Source organism: Pelecanus crispus, chromosome 5, assembly GCF_030463565.1.
Source record: "Pelecanus crispus isolate bPelCri1 chromosome 5, bPelCri1.pri, whole genome shotgun sequence".
NCBI lineage: Eukaryota > Metazoa > Chordata > Aves > Pelecaniformes > Pelecanidae > Pelecanus > Pelecanus crispus.
Window position 1 is genome coordinate 51,511,235 of NC_134647.1, and position 18,903 is coordinate 51,530,137.

The 18,903-nt window shown below is 44.1% G+C and overlaps 1 protein-coding gene, 1 long non-coding RNA gene and 7 other non-coding genes across 12 annotated transcripts; 1 reads left to right on the plus strand and 8 right to left on the minus strand.

Moving 5' to 3' along the window:
* The first annotated feature begins 6,576 nt into the window (after positions 1–6,576).
* HEBP2 (heme binding protein 2) lies at positions 6,577–8,442 on the plus strand. The gene is made up of 4 exons (XM_009478213.2): positions 6,577–6,651; positions 7,017–7,152; positions 7,413–7,578; positions 8,268–8,442. Exons 1-4 carry the CDS (start codon positions 6,577–6,579, stop codon positions 8,440–8,442), a joined length of 552 nt encoding a protein of 183 aa, XP_009476488.1.
* Positions 8,443–9,477: 1,035 nt separating this feature from the next.
* Positions 9,478–16,803, minus strand: LOC142593539 (uncharacterized). 4 transcript variants are annotated; one of them, XR_012831060.1, is made up of 13 exons: positions 16,706–16,764; positions 15,421–15,464; positions 14,845–14,884; positions 14,530–14,575; positions 14,097–14,128; positions 13,574–13,666; positions 12,957–12,982; positions 12,357–12,448; positions 12,209–12,261; positions 11,834–11,885; positions 10,010–11,260; positions 9,773–9,817; positions 9,478–9,602 (listed from the first exon to the last, which is right to left on the minus strand). It is a non-coding gene; the product is annotated as an uncharacterized LOC142593539 (long non-coding RNA). The 4 variants fall into 4 exon arrangements; XR_012831059.1 differs by lacking the exon at positions 12,357–12,448 and adding an exon at positions 13,097–13,220; XR_012831058.1 differs by lacking the exon at positions 12,357–12,448 and having other exon boundaries at positions 16,764–16,803.
* On the minus strand, positions 9,885–9,960 carry LOC142593622 (small nucleolar RNA SNORD47). Its single transcript, XR_012831099.1, has one exon. It is a non-coding gene; the product is annotated as a small nucleolar RNA SNORD47 (small nucleolar RNA).
* On the minus strand, positions 11,327–11,405 carry LOC142593613 (small nucleolar RNA SNORD79). Its single transcript, XR_012831090.1, has one exon. It is a non-coding gene; the product is annotated as a small nucleolar RNA SNORD79 (small nucleolar RNA).
* On the minus strand, positions 13,956–14,039 carry LOC142593625 (small nucleolar RNA snR60/Z15/Z230/Z193/J17). The gene has a single exon (XR_012831102.1). It is a non-coding gene; the product is annotated as a small nucleolar RNA snR60/Z15/Z230/Z193/J17 (small nucleolar RNA).
* Positions 14,207–14,287, minus strand: LOC142593624 (small nucleolar RNA snR60/Z15/Z230/Z193/J17). The gene has a single exon (XR_012831101.1). It is a non-coding gene; the product is annotated as a small nucleolar RNA snR60/Z15/Z230/Z193/J17 (small nucleolar RNA).
* On the minus strand, positions 14,646–14,726 carry LOC142593612 (small nucleolar RNA SNORD24). The gene has a single exon (XR_012831089.1). It is a non-coding gene; the product is annotated as a small nucleolar RNA SNORD24 (small nucleolar RNA).
* On the minus strand, positions 14,963–15,029 carry LOC142593633 (small nucleolar RNA SNORD75). Its single transcript, XR_012831110.1, has one exon. It is a non-coding gene; the product is annotated as a small nucleolar RNA SNORD75 (small nucleolar RNA).
* LOC142593623 (small nucleolar RNA SNORD74) lies at positions 15,803–15,880 on the minus strand. Its single transcript, XR_012831100.1, has one exon. It is a non-coding gene; the product is annotated as a small nucleolar RNA SNORD74 (small nucleolar RNA).
* Positions 16,804–18,903: the final 2,100 nt, after the last annotated feature.

Genomic DNA, 18,903 nt, shown 5'->3' on the forward strand with positions numbered 1-18,903 from the left:
AGGAAGGTTTAGGAAGATTTTTCAGGGCAGTTGGAAGGAAGGATTAATTTAGGATTAATTCTCCAAACCTAGGATGATTCCAAAATAGGACCTTCAGCAGAGAAATCTTGGAAAATGCCAAGTCAAGAGTGCTCTGGAGTGGTGTTGGATGTAGGAAGCTTTTTATTTGGTCAAGAGCAGTCAGTTCCATGCAATCTCTGATGAAGTGAGCAAGGAGTCACTCATTTAGCAAGATTTTAGGTAATGCTGTCATTGAGTCAGCTGTTCAAAGTAGTAGGGAGATGCGATAGTTTCATGTGTCATTTGTAACAAATTAGCTGGAATCAGGCAAAAAGCAGATGGACAAAATCCACATAAGCATTTTCAGAAAGCAAATTATTTTTGGCTGAAGGCCAATCCAATGGTAACAAATTGGTGTGCTGACATGAAATGTGTAGGTTAGAGCATAAGGTCTAAATACCATCTCATTAGAGTTATGGCAGAGATTTCATTTCTGCAATTTGCAAGGATAATATGGAATCCCCTTCGAACAGTATATGAATGTACTATAGTACATTCAACTGCTTCTTTAGAAGATGGTATGCTTATGCTTCTTCATTTTCTTTGCTGGAAGTGAGACTAAGATATAAAATGGAGTTTCCTAGAAGGCTTTCTCTTTCTTTAGAGCAAGGAGATAAGAGGCTTCTTTTGGGAGATGAATTTGCAGAAAACCACAGTTCATCTAACAACATATAAAGACACTTTTGCTGCCCTGGACTATTATTTACAGCAACTATAGTAACATCACATGATCAACTTCTTTGTTGTGAAGTAAGGGCTTCTGCATCGTCTGATAAGCGTGTGTTTGCAAAAGCAAATGTCATTTCTACGTGAAGAGTCTCAGTTCTTTTAAATCAAAATCATTATCAAATGCAATGCTAACTGATGCTCTGACAGGCTTAGGCAGAAATGCAAAACTGCCTGGAGCGTTTGGGTTGAGACCACTTGTTAGAACATGTGAGTGGCCAGACTGGAGACACATGCATGCCTCTCTGTCCCTCACACACAATTTCTTCATATTACACTACAGACTTCAAGAACATGACTCAAAGCTATCATTAACCATACCGTAACGAAACATTTTTTCCCGGGCTTCTCCAATCCTGACACACTTAGGTCAGTGGAAAAGATTAATCTTTTTTATGCAAGCAGTCTGTGCTTGCCTCTAGGGATAAAGTCAACTTACAACACACTTGCATGAATTTGACAGCAGCTGTTGTAATGTTGCCACAGAGCAGATGTAAGGATTTTTGCTTTATGGGATGTTGCTTAAAGTCTTGTCTGGGCTTGTTACAGATAGGGTCTACAGAGAGGAAAAATGGAAATCACAAGTGACCATATCACAGGTTTGTCCTTATCAAATAGAAGCTGCGAGCCTGGAAAACCATTACTTAAGTGCAAGTTCATTATGGTGTTCTGCCCGTAAGTACTTGCTGAAAATAGTAAAATTAAGCTACAAACTGCATGCTTTTATGTGTTTGTGTCCTCATCTCTACTCCTTGAGTTTAAGGCAACAGTACAGAAAAACATTGCTTTGTCAGCTATTCTAGAAAATACCAGCCAAGTCCCACATATATATATATAAGCATAGAATCATAGAATAGCTTAGGTTGGAAAAGACCTTTAAGATCATCCAGTCCAACCATTAACCTACACTACCAAGTCCACACTAAACCAATCAAGGGTAGACTAGACTAAACCATATCCCGAAGTGCCACATCTACCTGTTTTTTGAACGCCTCCAGGGATGGTGACTCCACCACCTCTCTGGGCAGCCTGTTCCAATGCCTGACCACCCTTTCTGTGAAGAAATTTTTCCTAATATCCACCCTAAACCTCCCTGGCACAGCTTGAGCCCATTTCCTCTCGTCCTGTTGCTAACTACTTCGGAGAAGAGACCAACACCCACCTGACTACAACCTCCTTTCAGGTAGTTGTAGAGAGCGATAAGGTCTCCCCTCAGCCTCCTCTTCTCCAGACTAAACAACCCCAGATCCCTCAGCCGCTCCTCATAAGGCCTGTGCATATATATATATGACATTAAACAGAGGTGTCATAGGTTACCTTTGAGACTTAATTACTGCCTGTTTAATTACTACATTTAGGGCTCCTCTGTGGGCAGCAACTCTTTGCATTAGATGTATAGTGTACAAGGAGAGGTTTGTATTTATATAAGCAGTATAAGCCTTTATTACTGCCCGTTTTTGCTTTTCCCCATGCAGTAGAGAGTGCCAGGCAAATCAGCAGTATACGTATGCTGTTGAAATTCCCTGTCATATGTTCTGCAAACTACTGGGACCTCAAGGTGCTAAAACAGTTTTCACATTATTCTCCTGTGTAAAGGGCAAAGGGTACAGAGTTAGCATACTCAGATTTTCCCCTCTTTGGAGGTACCAGTGAGGCTGTGTGTCAGCTTCCATCATAATCCCTTCCCCATCCCCCTAATTATATACGGTTCGGGTATATATATAGTTATGTACAGTATACATGTCCCCATGCCTGCCCTACTGTCTCTTCCAACTGTTGACATGCTCTCTCAATTTCTATGTGAAAAACAAGAGTGTTGGAAAACAACCTCTCTGGAAAACACTGATGATTGTTCTCTAACCTCAGGCTACTCCACCAGGAACAGTTAGCTCTTTGTCCAGGATAGAAACATCAGCTGGACACACACAAACTGACTGGGGATTTGTTCTGGGTCTCTCTGCTTCAGAAACAAAATGAGAATTCACAGGGGGCTTGTGTTTACCTACAAATTACCCCCCTTTCAAGGCAATGCTTCTCTGTGCTCGTGATTGGGGTAGATTTGTTGAGATTTGCCGCACTGTTGTGGCTGGGTGTAGTTTTTTACATGGCCTTCTCTACTGTGGAGAAAATAATTACTAGTACACATTTGACAGGAATGTTAGGGTGACAAAGTAATGTAACAGCTAACCTTACATGAGCACATGCCTTTGCATGCCTGTAGCTCCTGAGCAAAGAAGTAGCAGCTTCTGCTTCTCCAAAATGCTCTGTTGATTTTCCTGTTTGACCCGAACAGAACACAGGTAAAATTGAGAGAAAGTTTTGCTCCATAAAATAAAAGTACAAAGCATGCAGAAAACTGCTTTCTGCATTTCAGGCCTTAGCATGTTCTAATAGGCTCTATTAGTAAACCACTTTACACCACCCCACTGCTGTGGCTTTGGAGAGCTTTGTGGCTTTAGATAAGTTTGCAATTGCTATTTGGCATGGTTTGGGTTTTTTTATTCCCCCTTTTGGAATAGGAGTGTATGACACAGCATCCTGATTAAGTTGTCTGCAAGCAGAAGTGTGTTTCCTGTTAAAAGTCATTCCCAGCTATTGATTTCAAATGTTCCAGAGAGCTTAGCTGAATTTGGCTGCAACTGTGAAGTTTAATCTGCCCTATTGTGCTGGTACCTAAATATGTCTGGAGCTGCAGCTGGTTAAATGAGGAGTCCAGTTTCACTTTGTGTATTACAAGCAGGACAGAATTTCACAATAGCTTTGTATAACCCTTTTGTGCAGATATCCAAGGGCTAAGGGGGCTGATAAGTCTCAAATACCGCTCAAAACAGACAGCCATTATAGAACACTATCTGTCTTTCATAACATGCCAGCAGATATCTTGTGAGGATGGTCTTAGCTTAGTTTGCAGCCAGATTTCTACCCACCATTTTACCCCAGGGGTAAAAAGGAAAAGCTGTCATTCTGTACCATCACTCTCATGTAATCTGAGTCTGGCAGGGTAACATCATTTATGTGAAATTCTTTCTCCCAACAGCACAAAACCTGCTGCTGACCCTGACATAAGTAGGCACACCACCATGGAAACGAGGGGAAGTTACACAAGGGTGCAAAACTGTGTATGGAGCCAGATCACACACTGGACCCAATGTTGCCTCGTGGGCAGTAGGTGGGGCTTTTGGCATTTGTGTGGGAGCTCCCCAATGAGACCCAGAGGAGGCGAAGGCTACAACCTTCTGGTTTTCGTAACAGCATCTCCCTCCAGTAGGGCTGAGGCATGGGCGGAGTTTGATGAAACTAAAATAAACGCTGACACGCAGCATCTTGTGAGTATGTGCAGCCACAGAAGGATAGACTGCAATAGCTATAGAGATAAGGACAGCATAAAATGTAAGTATGTCTACTTTCTCTGTTTTCTTAATATAATTCGCAGCTTGTGGAATGGCACATTCTGGCTACGCTTACTCACTGCATCAGCGTAACCTGCAAAGATGCCTGTTATGCTTTCTGGCCCTTTGGCCCATGTGTTAACAGCCACAGAAAAAGCCTAGACGCCCTACAGTAATATTTATATGAACAGATGGAAATCTCAAAGCTAAGCTTTCCAAGAGATGTAAAGATTAATTCAATTGCAAATATTTGGAGGATTCTTCTCAATTTGTCTTCCCCGCAGAAGTATTGTTTTATGTAATTCAAAAATATTTTGTACATGCAGTCACCAACAGTACTGGCCACAAAGTTATGAAAGAGGGAGCTGTGAGAGACCTAACCAGCAGTTAAGAAAAGGTGTCGGGGAGGGGTTGGAACTGGCAAGCACAGAGACAAGCCAGCTCACAGAGCAGCTACTACAATAGCATGTGTTGAAACGGAGGAATGTTTACTTGTCTGCTAACACACCCAGGGAGCACATGGAGAAATGTGTTTTCTATCAAGTTGTAGCAAGGAGTAGTAGAAAGTGAAGTGATAGCAAAGCAGCATCATCTTTGCCTTTCAAATGGCAATGAATAAATTACTGTAGGAAGTTTCAGTATAATCACTCACATTTGCTTCTCATAAAATGATTGGATTCCTGCTTTATTGTTATGCTTCGATGACTTGTGAATAGATTGACAAAAAGTGTATTAGAGTACAACTGTCCAGCCTGGGACCAGTCCCTGGCGACCAGTCATTCTGCTAAAGCCTGCTGAAGATGTTGTATCTTCAGGCTGGGACAAGGAGGGGGACAGTGCCTGCTTTTAACTGCTGGCATCAGTCTCCTTCCGTGTGGTTCTCTGATCTTCCCTTGCTCTAGGGAGAGAACTGAAGGAGCTGCTAGAAAAAGCTCAACATGTGAGTGCTCTATGCGCTACTTATTTTAAGGATTTTAAGTGAAATCAGTGCCCAGCAGGTTTTTTGGGGTGTTTTTTGGCTTTTTTTGATAAAAGCTTTTCAACCTCATAGATCCCAAAGAGAATATAACTCCTTGTAGCCACCTCTAAACTAGGGTACAGAAGGGGATTAATAGCATTCAGCAGTAGCCTACACGTCATAAGAAAAAGGAAACAGGTAAGAAGGTAGTCAGGTAGCACAAGGCAGTTCTTGATTTTACAAAAATAGCCATTCACAAGTGTCATGTTAAAGATGGCATACCTTAGAGACTACCACTGGAGGTGAGACATGCCGTGAACTGCATCAGTGCACCTTTAATACTAAAAGGCCATGAAAAAAGCAGAGCCAGCAGTGGCTTCTTGTGTGTGCAGCGATAAACAGTTGAGGAGGTGCAGAAATAAAAAATACCCTCAAATTTTTTTCTTTTACCCAACAAACATGCAATTAAGTTATACTCGGAGAAGACAATGTACTATGATCTAAGAATGAAGATAACTGAATTAACTATGTGTCACCTTTGCAACATGAAACGCAAAGGACATCGTAATAGAAAGCAGACACTTTCTTGGGATGTAGGTGATGCACTACAATCTGCCTGGTATAGACAAAAATCATGTAAGAAAGAAGGCTCCTAAAATCTAAGACTTTTAACCAGATGTGATTATTTCCATAGTGATTTTGATTGTTTTAATTTGTTTTATTTTAGGACAGTGAGAGGAAGTTGAGTGTTTTCATGTTTTCAGCTTTTTCCTTCTATGTGAAGGCTACCTAGGAAGGTAGCTACATGTTCATAAATACAGAAAATCTCATCTGTCCACAGGACTCTGGGGCTAAAGGCCTTTAAGAAAGGCATCAGCTATTACGAAGCCCGGTAAAGTTATGGGCCCAGCGAATAACAGAGTACCCATCAACACCAATACCTTTTAATCCAGGAGCAAATTGGCTGAACTCCTCAAGTCCTTTTTACTTACGGATTTCCACACAACTGCCACTTGCAGAATCTCAACCTTCTGTTTTGCAGCCAGGAAATGCCTTCACTTCACAGAGAGGCGAAGGCAGCTTATCCTGGAGGATGACCACTCTCACATCAGCCTAGAGGTAGCTTCTTGGTCTTGGTTCTCTGTTGGTTCCTTCAAGGGCTTGAGGGATTTCAGCCTTATTGAATCATTGGTGATAAGCAGTGGAATCCAGACCTTTCACAATTTCAGGGACAACTGCCATTTAGAAAGCACCAGTCTCTTGCCTGAACTTTTCCAGTCACTTCTCAGCATAGCAAGTGTTACTGAAAGGCTGGAGACCAGAAGCTGAGGAAAAGCTGTTTGACGTTAAGCAGAAAAGCCCTATTGCTTTCTTCTTCCCTATGTATACCACATTGATCAGAGAGAAGCTAATGAACTGTGTCTGCCTTTCAGCTCTGGCAAGATGATCAAATCCTTCAAGCAAACATTTCTGTCCCTGGATCTACAGTCCCCTCGGTGGAGCACAGTAGAGACAATGGTAACTGCTAAAGGCCAGGGGAACAGAACTCTCTGCAGTCAGGGTGGATTTGGGATTCTGTCTGATGAGCATGGAAGAGCTGGGAAGTGTTATTATGGACACTGTTAACACTGAATTGCAAAGGAGAAGAGGAACACCTATTTATAAGCTCTGAGGAGCTCAGCCTAAGGCAGAACAGTATGATTTCACAGCAGAGGCATCAAATCATTTGATGTTGGGGGTATGCCTAGGGTCTGCAGCAAAGAGGCTGCCCAGTGTTGTCTGACTGCAGCAATACTTTCATGCTGATTTGGAAAGAGTAGCTATTAATTTATGTCATCTGTAGTATTCATCTCATGGTTACTGTGACTTTTGCTACCTTTCAGGCAAAGGACTATGAACTGCGTCAGTATGAGACGGCGAAGTGGGTCAGCACAGTCATTAGGGGAGAGACCCAGAAAGAGGCAATGCGGCAGGGCTTCTGGAAACTCTTCCACTACATCCAAGGGAAGAATGAGAAAGGTACAATGTGCTTGTTTTGAACAGTAAAAAGCACAAAAGAGAGACAAAGCTGAATAGTTTAAGATGGTAGATCAGCTGTGGGACAAAGCAGGTTCACATTCCTAGTTTAACACCCTTGTCACTTCATTAGGCCACTATAGCCACAAGGCTGCTTTGGTTTCTGCTTTTAGGATAAGTCTGCATGATCCCTTACAGCGGCATTCAGGCACTGTCTTTGCTTGCAGCTTAGAAGATGCTTTTTTTCCCCCCCTCTCCTCTAGAAATGAAAATTGATATGACTGTGCCAGTGACATGCCTGATAAAATCTGGCTGCACAGACTTCAAGATCTCTTTCTTTGTGCCGTTTGAACATCAGGACTCTCCACCACAGCCCACTGACTCAGATGTGTTTATTGAAGAGCGGAAGGCAGCAGCCATCTTTGCCCGGTAAGCAGCATAAGCACAGCTGACAAATGAAGGTAGCCACTGAAAGGGGTTCATCTATTAAGAGTCTGGACTACTCTTTCTTACCACTGATTTTTAACTGTGGATATATCCTGCTGTTCAGAGCCTTGATTTCCAAATGCTCAAGTTCTGTCAATCTTTCTTACATTTGGCTGTCTTAAGAACAAAGAGAAATGACCAAGTTTTGAAACATTCATTTTTCAGAACTCTTGAATATTGCATTGAATTGGTTTTGTAGAAATGCAGCCTACAGAATCCTCCTCTCTTGGGCACAACCTGTGCTACAGAACACTTAAATAACTCTTACAGCCCCCTTTATCTGTAGTCCCAAACTCCCACAAAACCTGCATGGCAGTTCTTTATTACAGGAAAAGCACACAAAGCTACACTTGCCCCCTCTGCATGTATTAAAGCCACAGGCAACAGTATGTGTCAGCTAATGCTCTCAAGAGTTGCAAGCAACCTTAAGAGGATTTAAAAAAATACTCTAAGTAGTATACATAGTCATACACTCCCTGACAGCTAGGTTCTATATAGCTTACCCAATAACTACAAACTGCATCAGAAGTGCTGAAACACTGCACACTTTGCAAGCCTGAAATTTCCTTCTGTGAAAATAAAAAGGGCTCGAACTCTTAACAAAAAAAACCCTCCCTTTTCACTTCTACCAGGTCCTTCGGTGGATTTGCCTCCCCAGAGAAGTATGCTGAGGAAGCTGAAGTCTTGGCCAGAATCTTAAGAAACAGAGGCCAACCATTCCATGAAGACTTCTTCTATACTGCAGGCTATGACAGTCCCTTCAAGCTCTTTAACAGGCACAATGAAGTGTGGTATTTTAAAAAGTAATATGGTGGTAGTAGGGGAATCTTAAGAGGCTACTAATCAGCTCTAGATGGAAACAGACCTTATTAATGGCTTTTGCTTTAGTGCAGAAGAGATTTAATTTGCACATGGACACAGGATCATGTCTAATTCATTTTCTCTAGGATGAAATACTATTCTGGCTAAAGAGATTTCAGCTCCTTCTACAAGATGTAATTTAAAGTAGATTGTACCAGCCAGAGTGGGAGGGAGATATGAGAAACCTATTCCTCTTATTATTTAGTGTTCCCTAGAACCTTTTAATCTGAAAATATTTCTGCAGAACAGTTTGTATGTTGAGTTTTACTTCTCATTAGAAGTGCTACAGGATTAGCTCAAGTGTTATGGAGAATGAGTTCTTCATAGAGCTGACTTTTCTCATATTGGTATCATTCCTGAGACAACAGAAAGATGGGGGAAATTAAATGAGTTTTTCAGAGAAGAAACCTACCATTACTGAGTTTTGGGAAGTAGCAATACCTTAGCAGGCCCTAGTGCCTCATAAGCAGTAACTTTTTTTTTTAAAAAAATAGTATTATCAAAATCCCCCACCTCAAAATCCACTCAACTATTTTCCTCATGGAGGCTGGATGCTGTCTTGCTCCAGACTAATGCCAGTGACCACATTAGACTTAGAGTCCCATGGAAAAGGGTTAACAGTGTCCAAGCTGTACGCTTATTCTGTGCACATCATCTGCACCTGAACATGTAATATCAGACTTACTGGTGGCCTGTAATTTCAGGAGCAAATACACATGAAGTAGTGTTTAGCTCTCAACTACAAAATACTAATAGTAGTAATTTACTTCAATTATTTAGCTTTGTCCAAATCTTGGTATTGGTCAGGTCAACTGCAGTCTGCACACTAGCAGTATCTGACACCTAAGTTAAGACACTTGCAGGACTAGCATTTAAACTAGTTTAGTCCCTGCTCTAAATCAAGCATTTGAAGCTTTTAAAGTAGCCTAGAGCTGTTTTACAGCAAGCTGTTCAAGTCAGAAAGCAGTTCACAACAACAGGTAGAGTTTACAAGTTTTTATTGGTTCCAATCAGTATCAGGAAAACATTACCAGTGTGTTAAAAAAACCCTTGGCTTTTCTAATGCTGTTCATGCAAGTGTAACCCATTATTCTGCAATCTTCCACCTATTAAGACAAACATAAGAACCATTATAAGGCACCAAACCAGCAGAAGCAGCTTGCTGGGAACAACTCAGACCTTAGATTTTCATCTCTGTTCAGAGAGAGAGTTCAAGCTAAGGTTATCATCATTTGTTCCAGCAAATACATTTCATTATTACTACAGTTACACTCACCTTCTCAGTTCTTCATTCATAGTAGCTTCAAAGTTGCCTCCTCACCTAAAGCAAGAAAACACAATTAACATATGCAGTAGCACAACTGCTAAAAGCTCCACAGCAGCTTTGTAACCTCAGAGAAAAGTGGAACGGAAATTGTAATATCACAGTAATTCATTTGGCAGAATCAGATTTCATCAGTGGCTACACATATTGCCAGAAGTTTTAAAGAATTAATCTGCTGTGTGGTCTTACCCAATGAGGCTGCAGACAGCACAGTCCTGAGGAAGAGAGAAGTTGTTTCAGAATAACAAACACTATATGCAAGTTTAATTATTTATCTATTAAATTCTATCCAAACTGATTTTACCTACAAGGAAGCTGCATTTCAGCTGGCAACTGACAAGAACTCCAAATTGCAACACCCAAATAGGATATACAAAGCTTACAAATTCTAACTGAATTGGAAATACAGAATTACTAACATTGGTAGAATTGGGGAAAAGTACAAAGCTACCACTTGCTTTGTGATACTGTCTCTCCCCAACAGAAACTTGTATTCAATGAGTTCTGATACCTAAAATAAAAGTCCCATAGAAATCAACTTGAAAACCTATCCTTAAAAGTGAGAATCAGTCTGCTGGAAGAAAAAAGTTTGTACAGCAATCATCTAGAACTTGATCCTAACTTTGCATAGTCAACATAAGCAAGAGTAGCAAAAATTACCAAGTAGTGACAACCACAACATACAGGGTTCATGTTTTGTTTTTTTCTTTTAATTCAAGAGTGCAGTGTTATAGTGTCAGTTCACAGAATAGCCAGATACATCAGATATCTGGTATGAGTTATGATAGGAGTTATGTTTGCTGCCGTGCATTCTGCTGTGCTACATTATCAACACTGTATTGGCTAAGTGGTCCCCACTGATTCAATTCGGCTCCTTTACTATTTCCACTGTGTGAAGACATCCAGCAATAAAGCCACATTTTTTTAAAGTCATTGAGGCCACATCTTCTGTTCATACAAACTGAACTCTACATAAAGTTTACCATCGACTACAGTTCAAAAATTGTCAGGGCATCTGCTCAGAAAGAGCCACCCCCTTTCAAGTCAAATTCAGAACTACATATAAGTGCATTCTTGCTTCAAGCACATCATGACCAGCCGGGTTAGCTCAGTTGGTTGGAACATGGTGCTAATAATGCCAAGTTCACAGGTTCAATCCCTGCTCACTGCAGGGGGGTTGGGCTCAATGATCTCTCAAGGTCCCTTCCAACCCAAAGCATTCTATGATTCTATGTTTATTCCCACAGTACCTGAGAGTGGGAGAATCAGAATATAATAAAGGAAGACAAACCAGATGTATTATAGGACTAATTTTAGGCACCCCTAACTAGGCATTTAGCACAAAGACAATATTCCAGTAATTATCAAACCCTATGTACTCTACACACTTACCTCAGACATAAGTTAGGCTTGTTTCTCAAACTCCCCATGAGCTTCACTCTGTAACAAGTAAAAATTTATTAACACTCTCTTTGGCAGTGCTTCAAGAGTTAGTTTGAATGTAGGTACTGTTTCAGCACAAGAGTCCTCCTCAGCCTCTTTCAGAGAGATTCCCATTGCTTAGAATTAATCATCACAAACAGTACGCACTTAGAGAAACTTAATGTTTTGTTACTTTTGTTTCTCCTGAGGACCTGACCTCAGCATTTCAGACCTTACCCCCAACCACAGCTTCACATCACATAAAAGCTCTAACCTAGCCATTGAGACAAATAATTTACCGTATTACTTCACTTACTGAAGATCAGTGCTATTCCCTGCAAAAGCCCACTAAATTTAACCAGCAAAAAGTTAAAATAGTAAATAATTGTACTGGCTTTGGTCAGCACAAGCTCTGCACTGCCAGGTTACCACACATTCTTTCTTATCAACTACAAACTCAAGTAGTCTGTAGCAGTTACATAGTTCAACTGGTCCATAATATTTCTTTTCAGTTACAGAAAGCAGTTAACATTTTCAAGCAGTAAAAAAAAAAAAAGAAGTCTTATGGCAACTGAGAAGCAAGCAGCTTACCAGGTAAGAAGCATCTGTCACAATGTATCCAGCAGTTCTCCCATTCTCAAATCTAGGATACACACATAAGAAAATAAGATGTCAGTCCAATGCTGATGTTACTCTAGAGACTCATTAAGACTTCCAGAAACTCCTTTGTCCATTACTGTTACAGTATTACCATATCTTATCACTGTCTTTGGTCCCTAGTACCTTGGGTAAGTGAACTCTGCAGGCTGCTGGTAACCTGTGATCTATTGGTAGAGGTAGGAAAATCCTCAAGGCACCTTCTGCTTAATGCTGCAGCTACACTGCAATTAAAGGCCAGCATCTAGTAACTTCCCCATCACCTATCACACAGTTCAGACCAGTCATATGCATTTGCTGGCAACTTACTTTTGCTGGTAACACTATCAACTGCACAACTTCACAGCTCCACTGCACCAGACCTGGAACAAAGCAAAGCATCAGGACAGCGCACAAGCAAGTACACGAGGATGAAATCTAGTCAGGTGCCTGAAGTCAGATAGAGCTAATTGCAGACCTCCATGATTGAAGTCAAGGTAGTCACATCTCATCACACAGGCAGCTCACATTGTCAGTCACTGGACAACTATCTGCTTTAGGCTAAGGTTGCTATGATGAAGAGGACAAATACACAAACAGTACTGTCAGAGCAACTTCATGAGCTCACAGGCACACAGTGGAGACTTTAGCACAAACCAGCCTGTCAAGGCTGGGCCTTATCCAGCAGTTCTCCCCTTAAAGCATCCTCCTGTTTTGGCAGAGATGCAAACAACAGCCAACACTGGCCCCCTGCACCCTTCCCCCAGCTTGTAAGCTGTAAATACTTCACTTAAATACTTCACTTAAATACTTCACTTAAATACTTCACTTAAATACTTCACTTAAATACTTCACTTAAATACTTCACTTAAATACTTCACTTAAATACTTCACTTAAATACTTCACTTAAATACTTCACTTAAATACTTCACTTAAATACTTCACTTAAATACTTCACTTAAATACTTCACTTAAATACTTCACTTAAATACTTCACTTAAATACTTCACTTAAATACTTCACTTCTAGGCATTGGTTTTTTTATGCGAATACTTGCAAAGTTAAACAAGTACTTACATCACAATGAGAAACACTTTGGAAGCCTGCAAAGGAAATTTGCTATTAGATAGGGTCCAGAAAGAAGTTTTAGCATAACAGTTCTGGTGAAATACTGTATCAGCGTTTAGTCAAGTTTTATCCTCATTGGGATCAGAGACCTGATTCAACATCATCTACAGCAGACTGCAACACTCCCATCCCCTTCCACAAGGGGGGTGTAAAGCCATCTCCCAGCACTCTCCCCAGCACCCCGAGACAGTAATTCCTCAACTCCAGAGACTGCTGGAATTGCAGAAAGGAGCAAAGAAACCTCTAAATTGCAGAGTTCAGCAATATGAACTTTGTGTTAACATCCAAGTTGGCCTAAGCGGGGAAAAGCATTTCAGAAACTAAATTCATCGTATTGCCACATTCACCATTTAGTCTCAACAGGCACATTCCAGAAATCTTTAACACCACAAAAACAATTACTTAATGCTTTCATTGTGAAGGATAACGGATCCGAAGGCACACTTAGCGTACTATATTTGCTTCAGATTTACCAGAAACAAAATGGATTTGCAGACCCTCTTATCTCCAAAACCAAACTCCCAAGCTCAAATGCAGCATCCATCTAAAAAAAGTTTTTCAATTACCTTCGATTAGGAAGGCCTTGTCTTCACCAACATTGGGAACAGGTGAAATAGCTTCTCACACTGGAAGCACAGGTATCCTCTGTCCAGGGCAGTCTGTAAAACAACAACACTTACAGAACTTGGAGCACTAACACCAGATCAACCAAGAATTTGTTACTGAAATAGCAAATTTATTCTGCTGTATTTGTGCTTAATTTCACAAGCACAGCCTACTCTCCTTCTATTCATCCTACTAAATTTTTTAATGTTTAGCCCACTTACTGATCTTCTGAGACAAATTTTCAGAACACATTCATGGAGCAAAAGTAGGGTTTCACCCTCAGCTTTCCACATGAATTGTCTGTCTTAGCCAGAGACAGACAAACTTAGCCTACGGTACAGGAGGCTGCATCAGATAGGAGCAAAAGACACTTAGTGTGATCACCATGGGTCATCTGCTGAACTATGCTGTCATCACACACAGCCTCTTCATACATCAGGGATATAAATTAGTTTTTACAGATTCAGGCAATACAATATTTACCTTGCACAGCTTATAGCTTCATCTCCCAGTGCCTGCAACAAAAGGAAAAAAAAATCAGATTCCCTCACCTTTCATAGGCAAGCCTACACCTAGCAAGAGATCACAAGAGCCAGATACATCAGATAGAAGCGAAAGACAAAACCGTTCTTCACAGGATATTCTGCTGAACTATGCCATCATCATTGTATCTGCTTTGGGATATTACCAAGTGAATGCCTCTTGTGACAGGTTTGAAAAATTGAAGTTCTCCAAATAAAACATATACAGAAATACTTGACAGTTTCTGAACACTAGCAAGCATCAATTATTTTTGCATATTAATGGAAATTAATTCCAAAGTACTTCCCTCCCATCTTACACATCTCACCATTTCCACTGCAGTGTTTCAGCAGCTCCATGGAAGAAACCCCTACACAGACTACATGTTTCTCACCAGGTGATGTTTCTTCTGCAACTCTTCCATGTGCACAGTTCAAATCCTGGAAGAAAAAAACCTTATGAACAGTATATTCAGAAGTCTAAAACATCAAGGGGAATTCTAAGTTTTTGTGCCTCAGAGGAAGTTATGGTGGTAAAAGTGCTCATCATTCTCTTGGTCAAGAGTAGCAAATAAGTGTCATCATTGTGGCACCAGAAGGAAAACTTAGCTCAGGGAATAAAGTCTGCCTACCGATATTAGAACAAAAGATGCTGTCCAGACAAACACTAAACACCATTTTATGCTGAATTTTCAATAAGTACTTTTTACCTTGTGAAGTAGCATCAAGTCTCCATATTCAGTGGCAGATCTGGAAGAGACAGAACAGCTTCAGACACTTGTAGAACTAGAGGGAGTACCACCAGCAGTGACACCAAGCACAGAAAAAAGCCTCAGCACAGAGTTTTCAGAAATCACTTCTGTCCACTACTCTTACACTGAAACCATCATAGGCTCTGATTTAGTTATCAGTCCGGATAGTTACAAGCTCTTTTTGAAACATGCATCCAGCACTTTTCTCCAAACAACAAACTATTTATTGTTGTGAATAGTGAAACAGCAGTAATAAAGGAAAAAAGGCATCTAGGGTACTGCTGTAGTCTGTTTACAGGATGATTAGTGGTTCAGAGACAACAGGGGTCTCACATCCACTTTCCAGTACAAAGACAGACATGACTTTTCCCAGTAGAAGTGAGGACTGCCTGAAGAGACACAACAAGCAATTACTGGATTACAAACACCGGTCCTATCATTTCCTGAGATACAGAGTACTCCAAGCTGGTTGCTCTAAGTGTACCTACACACTAATTCTCAGTTTAAACTCCTTATTTCCAAAGCAGCACCTACCTGTTTCGAAGCCAGAAGAAGAGTGTAGCTGACACATCTTAAAACTGAAAACAAGAGAGATTCCATTAGTTTTTCTTCTAAGAATGAAGATGTTATGTTCACACAAAAGCAAGCAAGTAAAACTCAAAACAATATTCCAAGCCTTACAGCAAAGCCCTCCCTGAAGCAATCTACACTGCTCTTTTGAGAGACAAGGCCACAAAAATAATTGCTAGCCCGTATTTTTAAGCAGGACAGAACCACAAAACTTCTCTATTTTCTGCAGCTTCAATTCTAGTGTATAAGCACTGGGTCAGTCCTGCAGCCATTAACTTAGTTTGGCTGCCTGGAAAGGACCACGTGGTGTCTCAGCCATGCCAGATATACCTCTGCACACTATTCCATGCCCAGCTCAGATATGTTGGTATTCATCACCCTCTCAGATGTCCCTACCAACATAGTTTTCATCATGTGCAGGCACATGGAAGCCCAAGTGCTACTTTGTCAACATGGAGCCTTTAACCATAACACTCAGAAAGCTAACTATTACCCAGAGCCCATGATACAGGTAAGGCTGTCTCCTCATTTACCAATAAACTGTTCTGCAGGGGATAATCTCCACCTTCCCCACAACGAAAGGGCTCTCTCCAGCCTAGATTCTACTTCCAAGCATTAATTTGCAGAGGAGCAGGCAACCCTTAACCCCAACACAACACTTATATTTTGCGCACACAACACTTTCCATTTACCGGTGAAAACTACTTTCCTAAAACCCTAGTGCAGAGTTAAAAAAAAAAAGAAACCTAAAGCTGATTTCTGCAGCTGCCACACACCACCTCGCCATCTTCCAGGAGCATTTCCCGTGGGACAAGGGCTTCCAGACGAGACCCCGCAATGCGGGCTGTGCCCGGCTTCTCACCAGGCACCCCCGAGCTGCTCCCCGCCAAATCCGAGCCCAGGCCGCAGGCTCAGCCTCCCCGCTGGGCTCACACTCACGGCACTACCCAGCCCTGCCCACACCGCCGCGGGATGACGGGCCTCAAGGCTGAGGCTCCACGGGCCCTTCATCTCCGTGGGGGCTGCGCTGACCTCCCCTTCCCCCAGCCCGCGTAGGGGCTCCACGGGACCCCCTCTCCCATGCGACCCCCTCGTGGGGTCTGCGCTTCCTGCCCCCTTCCCCCCACAGAGCCGCCACGAGGCGGAGTCCCCTCAGAAGGCCCCAGCGGCCTAGGCCGCAGACCGGGCCCCGCCGACCCAATCCGCCTCCATCCTCCCCCACCAGCGCACATCGGCGCCCAACCCGTACCCGCAGCGCTTCCACACCGTCCCGCGGAGCGGCGGGGGCCCGCACCGGGCGGGAAAACCCGCCCGCCCACCGGCAGGGCCGCGCCGAGCCGCTCCCAGCCGCGCAGAGCCACGGGCAGAAAAGGGCGGTTGCGGCCCCGCGCGACCTTTATATAGCGCCGGCGCCGGTCACGTGAGCGCGCCGCGGCGGGCGGGGCGCGGCCCCGCCCCTCTCGGCGCCGCGGGGGGGCGGGGCGGGGCGGGGCGCGGCGAAGGGGCGGGGCGCGGGGGTGCGCGGGGGAGCGATGCGCGCCGCGGCCTCACGGGCGGGAATTTTCTTCCGGGGTGCGGCCCGCTCGGGGGGTTTCGCTTCCGGGACGGTGCTGCGGGCCCTTCCCACCCCCGCCAGGTAGGTACCGGCGCGGCGCGGGCCCGGCGGGCCGGGCCGGGCGGGGCCGGGCGGGGCGGGGCGGGGCGGGGGGAGGCCCGGGCCCGCCCCGCCCGTGAGGCGCCGTCACGCCCGCGGGGGCCGGGGAGCGCGGCCGCGCCCCGCTGCCGCCCCTCCTCTCTTCAGGGCCGCGGGGCGGGGGCCGCCGGGCCCGCTCCCCCCGCCGCGGGGCCCTCCGCCGGCTGGGCCCGGCCCCCGCTGGAGGCCCCGCCGCCCCTCCCGGGCTCGCCCCGGCCGGCCGGGCGGTGCTCTCCCCCGCGGGACGGGGTGCGGTGCGTTGTCAGCCCCGCGGGCGGGACGGCGCGGGGTTGATTTAGCCCTCGGGGCGAGGGGAGAGCGGACGTCGGTCCGCTTTCTCCGGGCACCCCCGGGTTCGGGTCTTCGGGCGCCTCTCTGCAGCTGTCAGGGCTAAAAATTCACCCTCATCACCTCGCGCCGGGAGCGAAGGCCTGGAGTCATCGCTTGTGAGCGATTTAGTGGGGAATAAACCAGGCACTGTTAAATTTGCCCTTTTGGCTGAGGCGGGGAAGGATGAGGAAGGCAGCGTCTCTCATCTCAATTTAGAATTGCCGTCGTTTTTATCTTTATTAAGGTCTCATCGTAATTTGAAAGTAGTCAAGTTGACCAGTCGTGGTAAATCTCAGCCCCAAAACCAAGACTTTTCAGTTCCACCTCCTCTGTGCAGCTCCCCAGCTTGACAGTTTTCTGACAAAGGATATATTCAGAGGGAGCATCATTTGCTGCAGATGGTCTGTCCCAGCTTTTTACAAGGGCCTGATGGATTGAGAATTTCTGCTGGTCCCGGTAGTCGCACTTGCCTCACCGGGTGAAAGGCATTTTCTGAGATAAGTAAGTCCAAGTCTCAGCTGGTGACACTTTAAATTCTGTTAAAAATAGATAAGTGTCTCAAAATGTTCTCTGTAAAAGAGCATTGCTCAGCAGGAGATCCTGTTCATCCTGCAGGTAAAGGCTGAGATGATGAACGCATAGTTGGGCGCCAGGAAAGGCAAAAATTGAGTTGTCATTGTGCTGCCGGCTGAGGTGCATAAGCTTATGATAGACCCCTTACCCGGGAGGATGGAAATCATCTTCTGACAAGGGTAGTTTGATCCAAAAAATAGATTCCCCCTTGCCAGCCTCTGACTGAGGTTGTCCCCAAAGCATATCATAAAATGCTGCTTCCTCGATACTGAGGTAAATGAAGTCACGTGGGTTCTTTTCTCCTGCCATCAGTGGCTGACGGGTTGTTCCCTGCCTTCGGAGCAGAAGCTCTCAAATAGGTTTTCGGGCTCTCCTGGGAGCCGGTGACTTCTGACCAGGGCCGTACACAGCCATGCTCAGCAGTTAAGATCTGATTATTATTTTTTCCCTTCTCTTTTCTGTACGTCCCGAGCTGACACCCTGAGAAATGAATGGTCAGCCTCTGCCTCCAGCCTCGCCTCCCTGCGCCAGCCTGCCTGAGTGCTCGCTGCTTCGGCAGGGGTGTTTCACCTTGCGAAGGATGCCTGTGTGCCTTTCCTTTGCTTGCCTGCCTTAAGAGAATGCTTTGGGGTTTATCACTTTAGAAACCGGTGGTTTGGGAAGATTATGAGATTACAGGCTCCCCAATCCTGTAAACATTTGCACATGCTTGATGTGATTTCGGCTGCGTGAGTGTTCCTCATGGTGTGAGACGGCTCATTTGAGGAAAACCCTGCATGTGTTTAAATGCTGCAGGGTTAGTGCCAGAGATACCAGCCCGGTAAGAGAGGAAATGACTTATTCAGGTTATT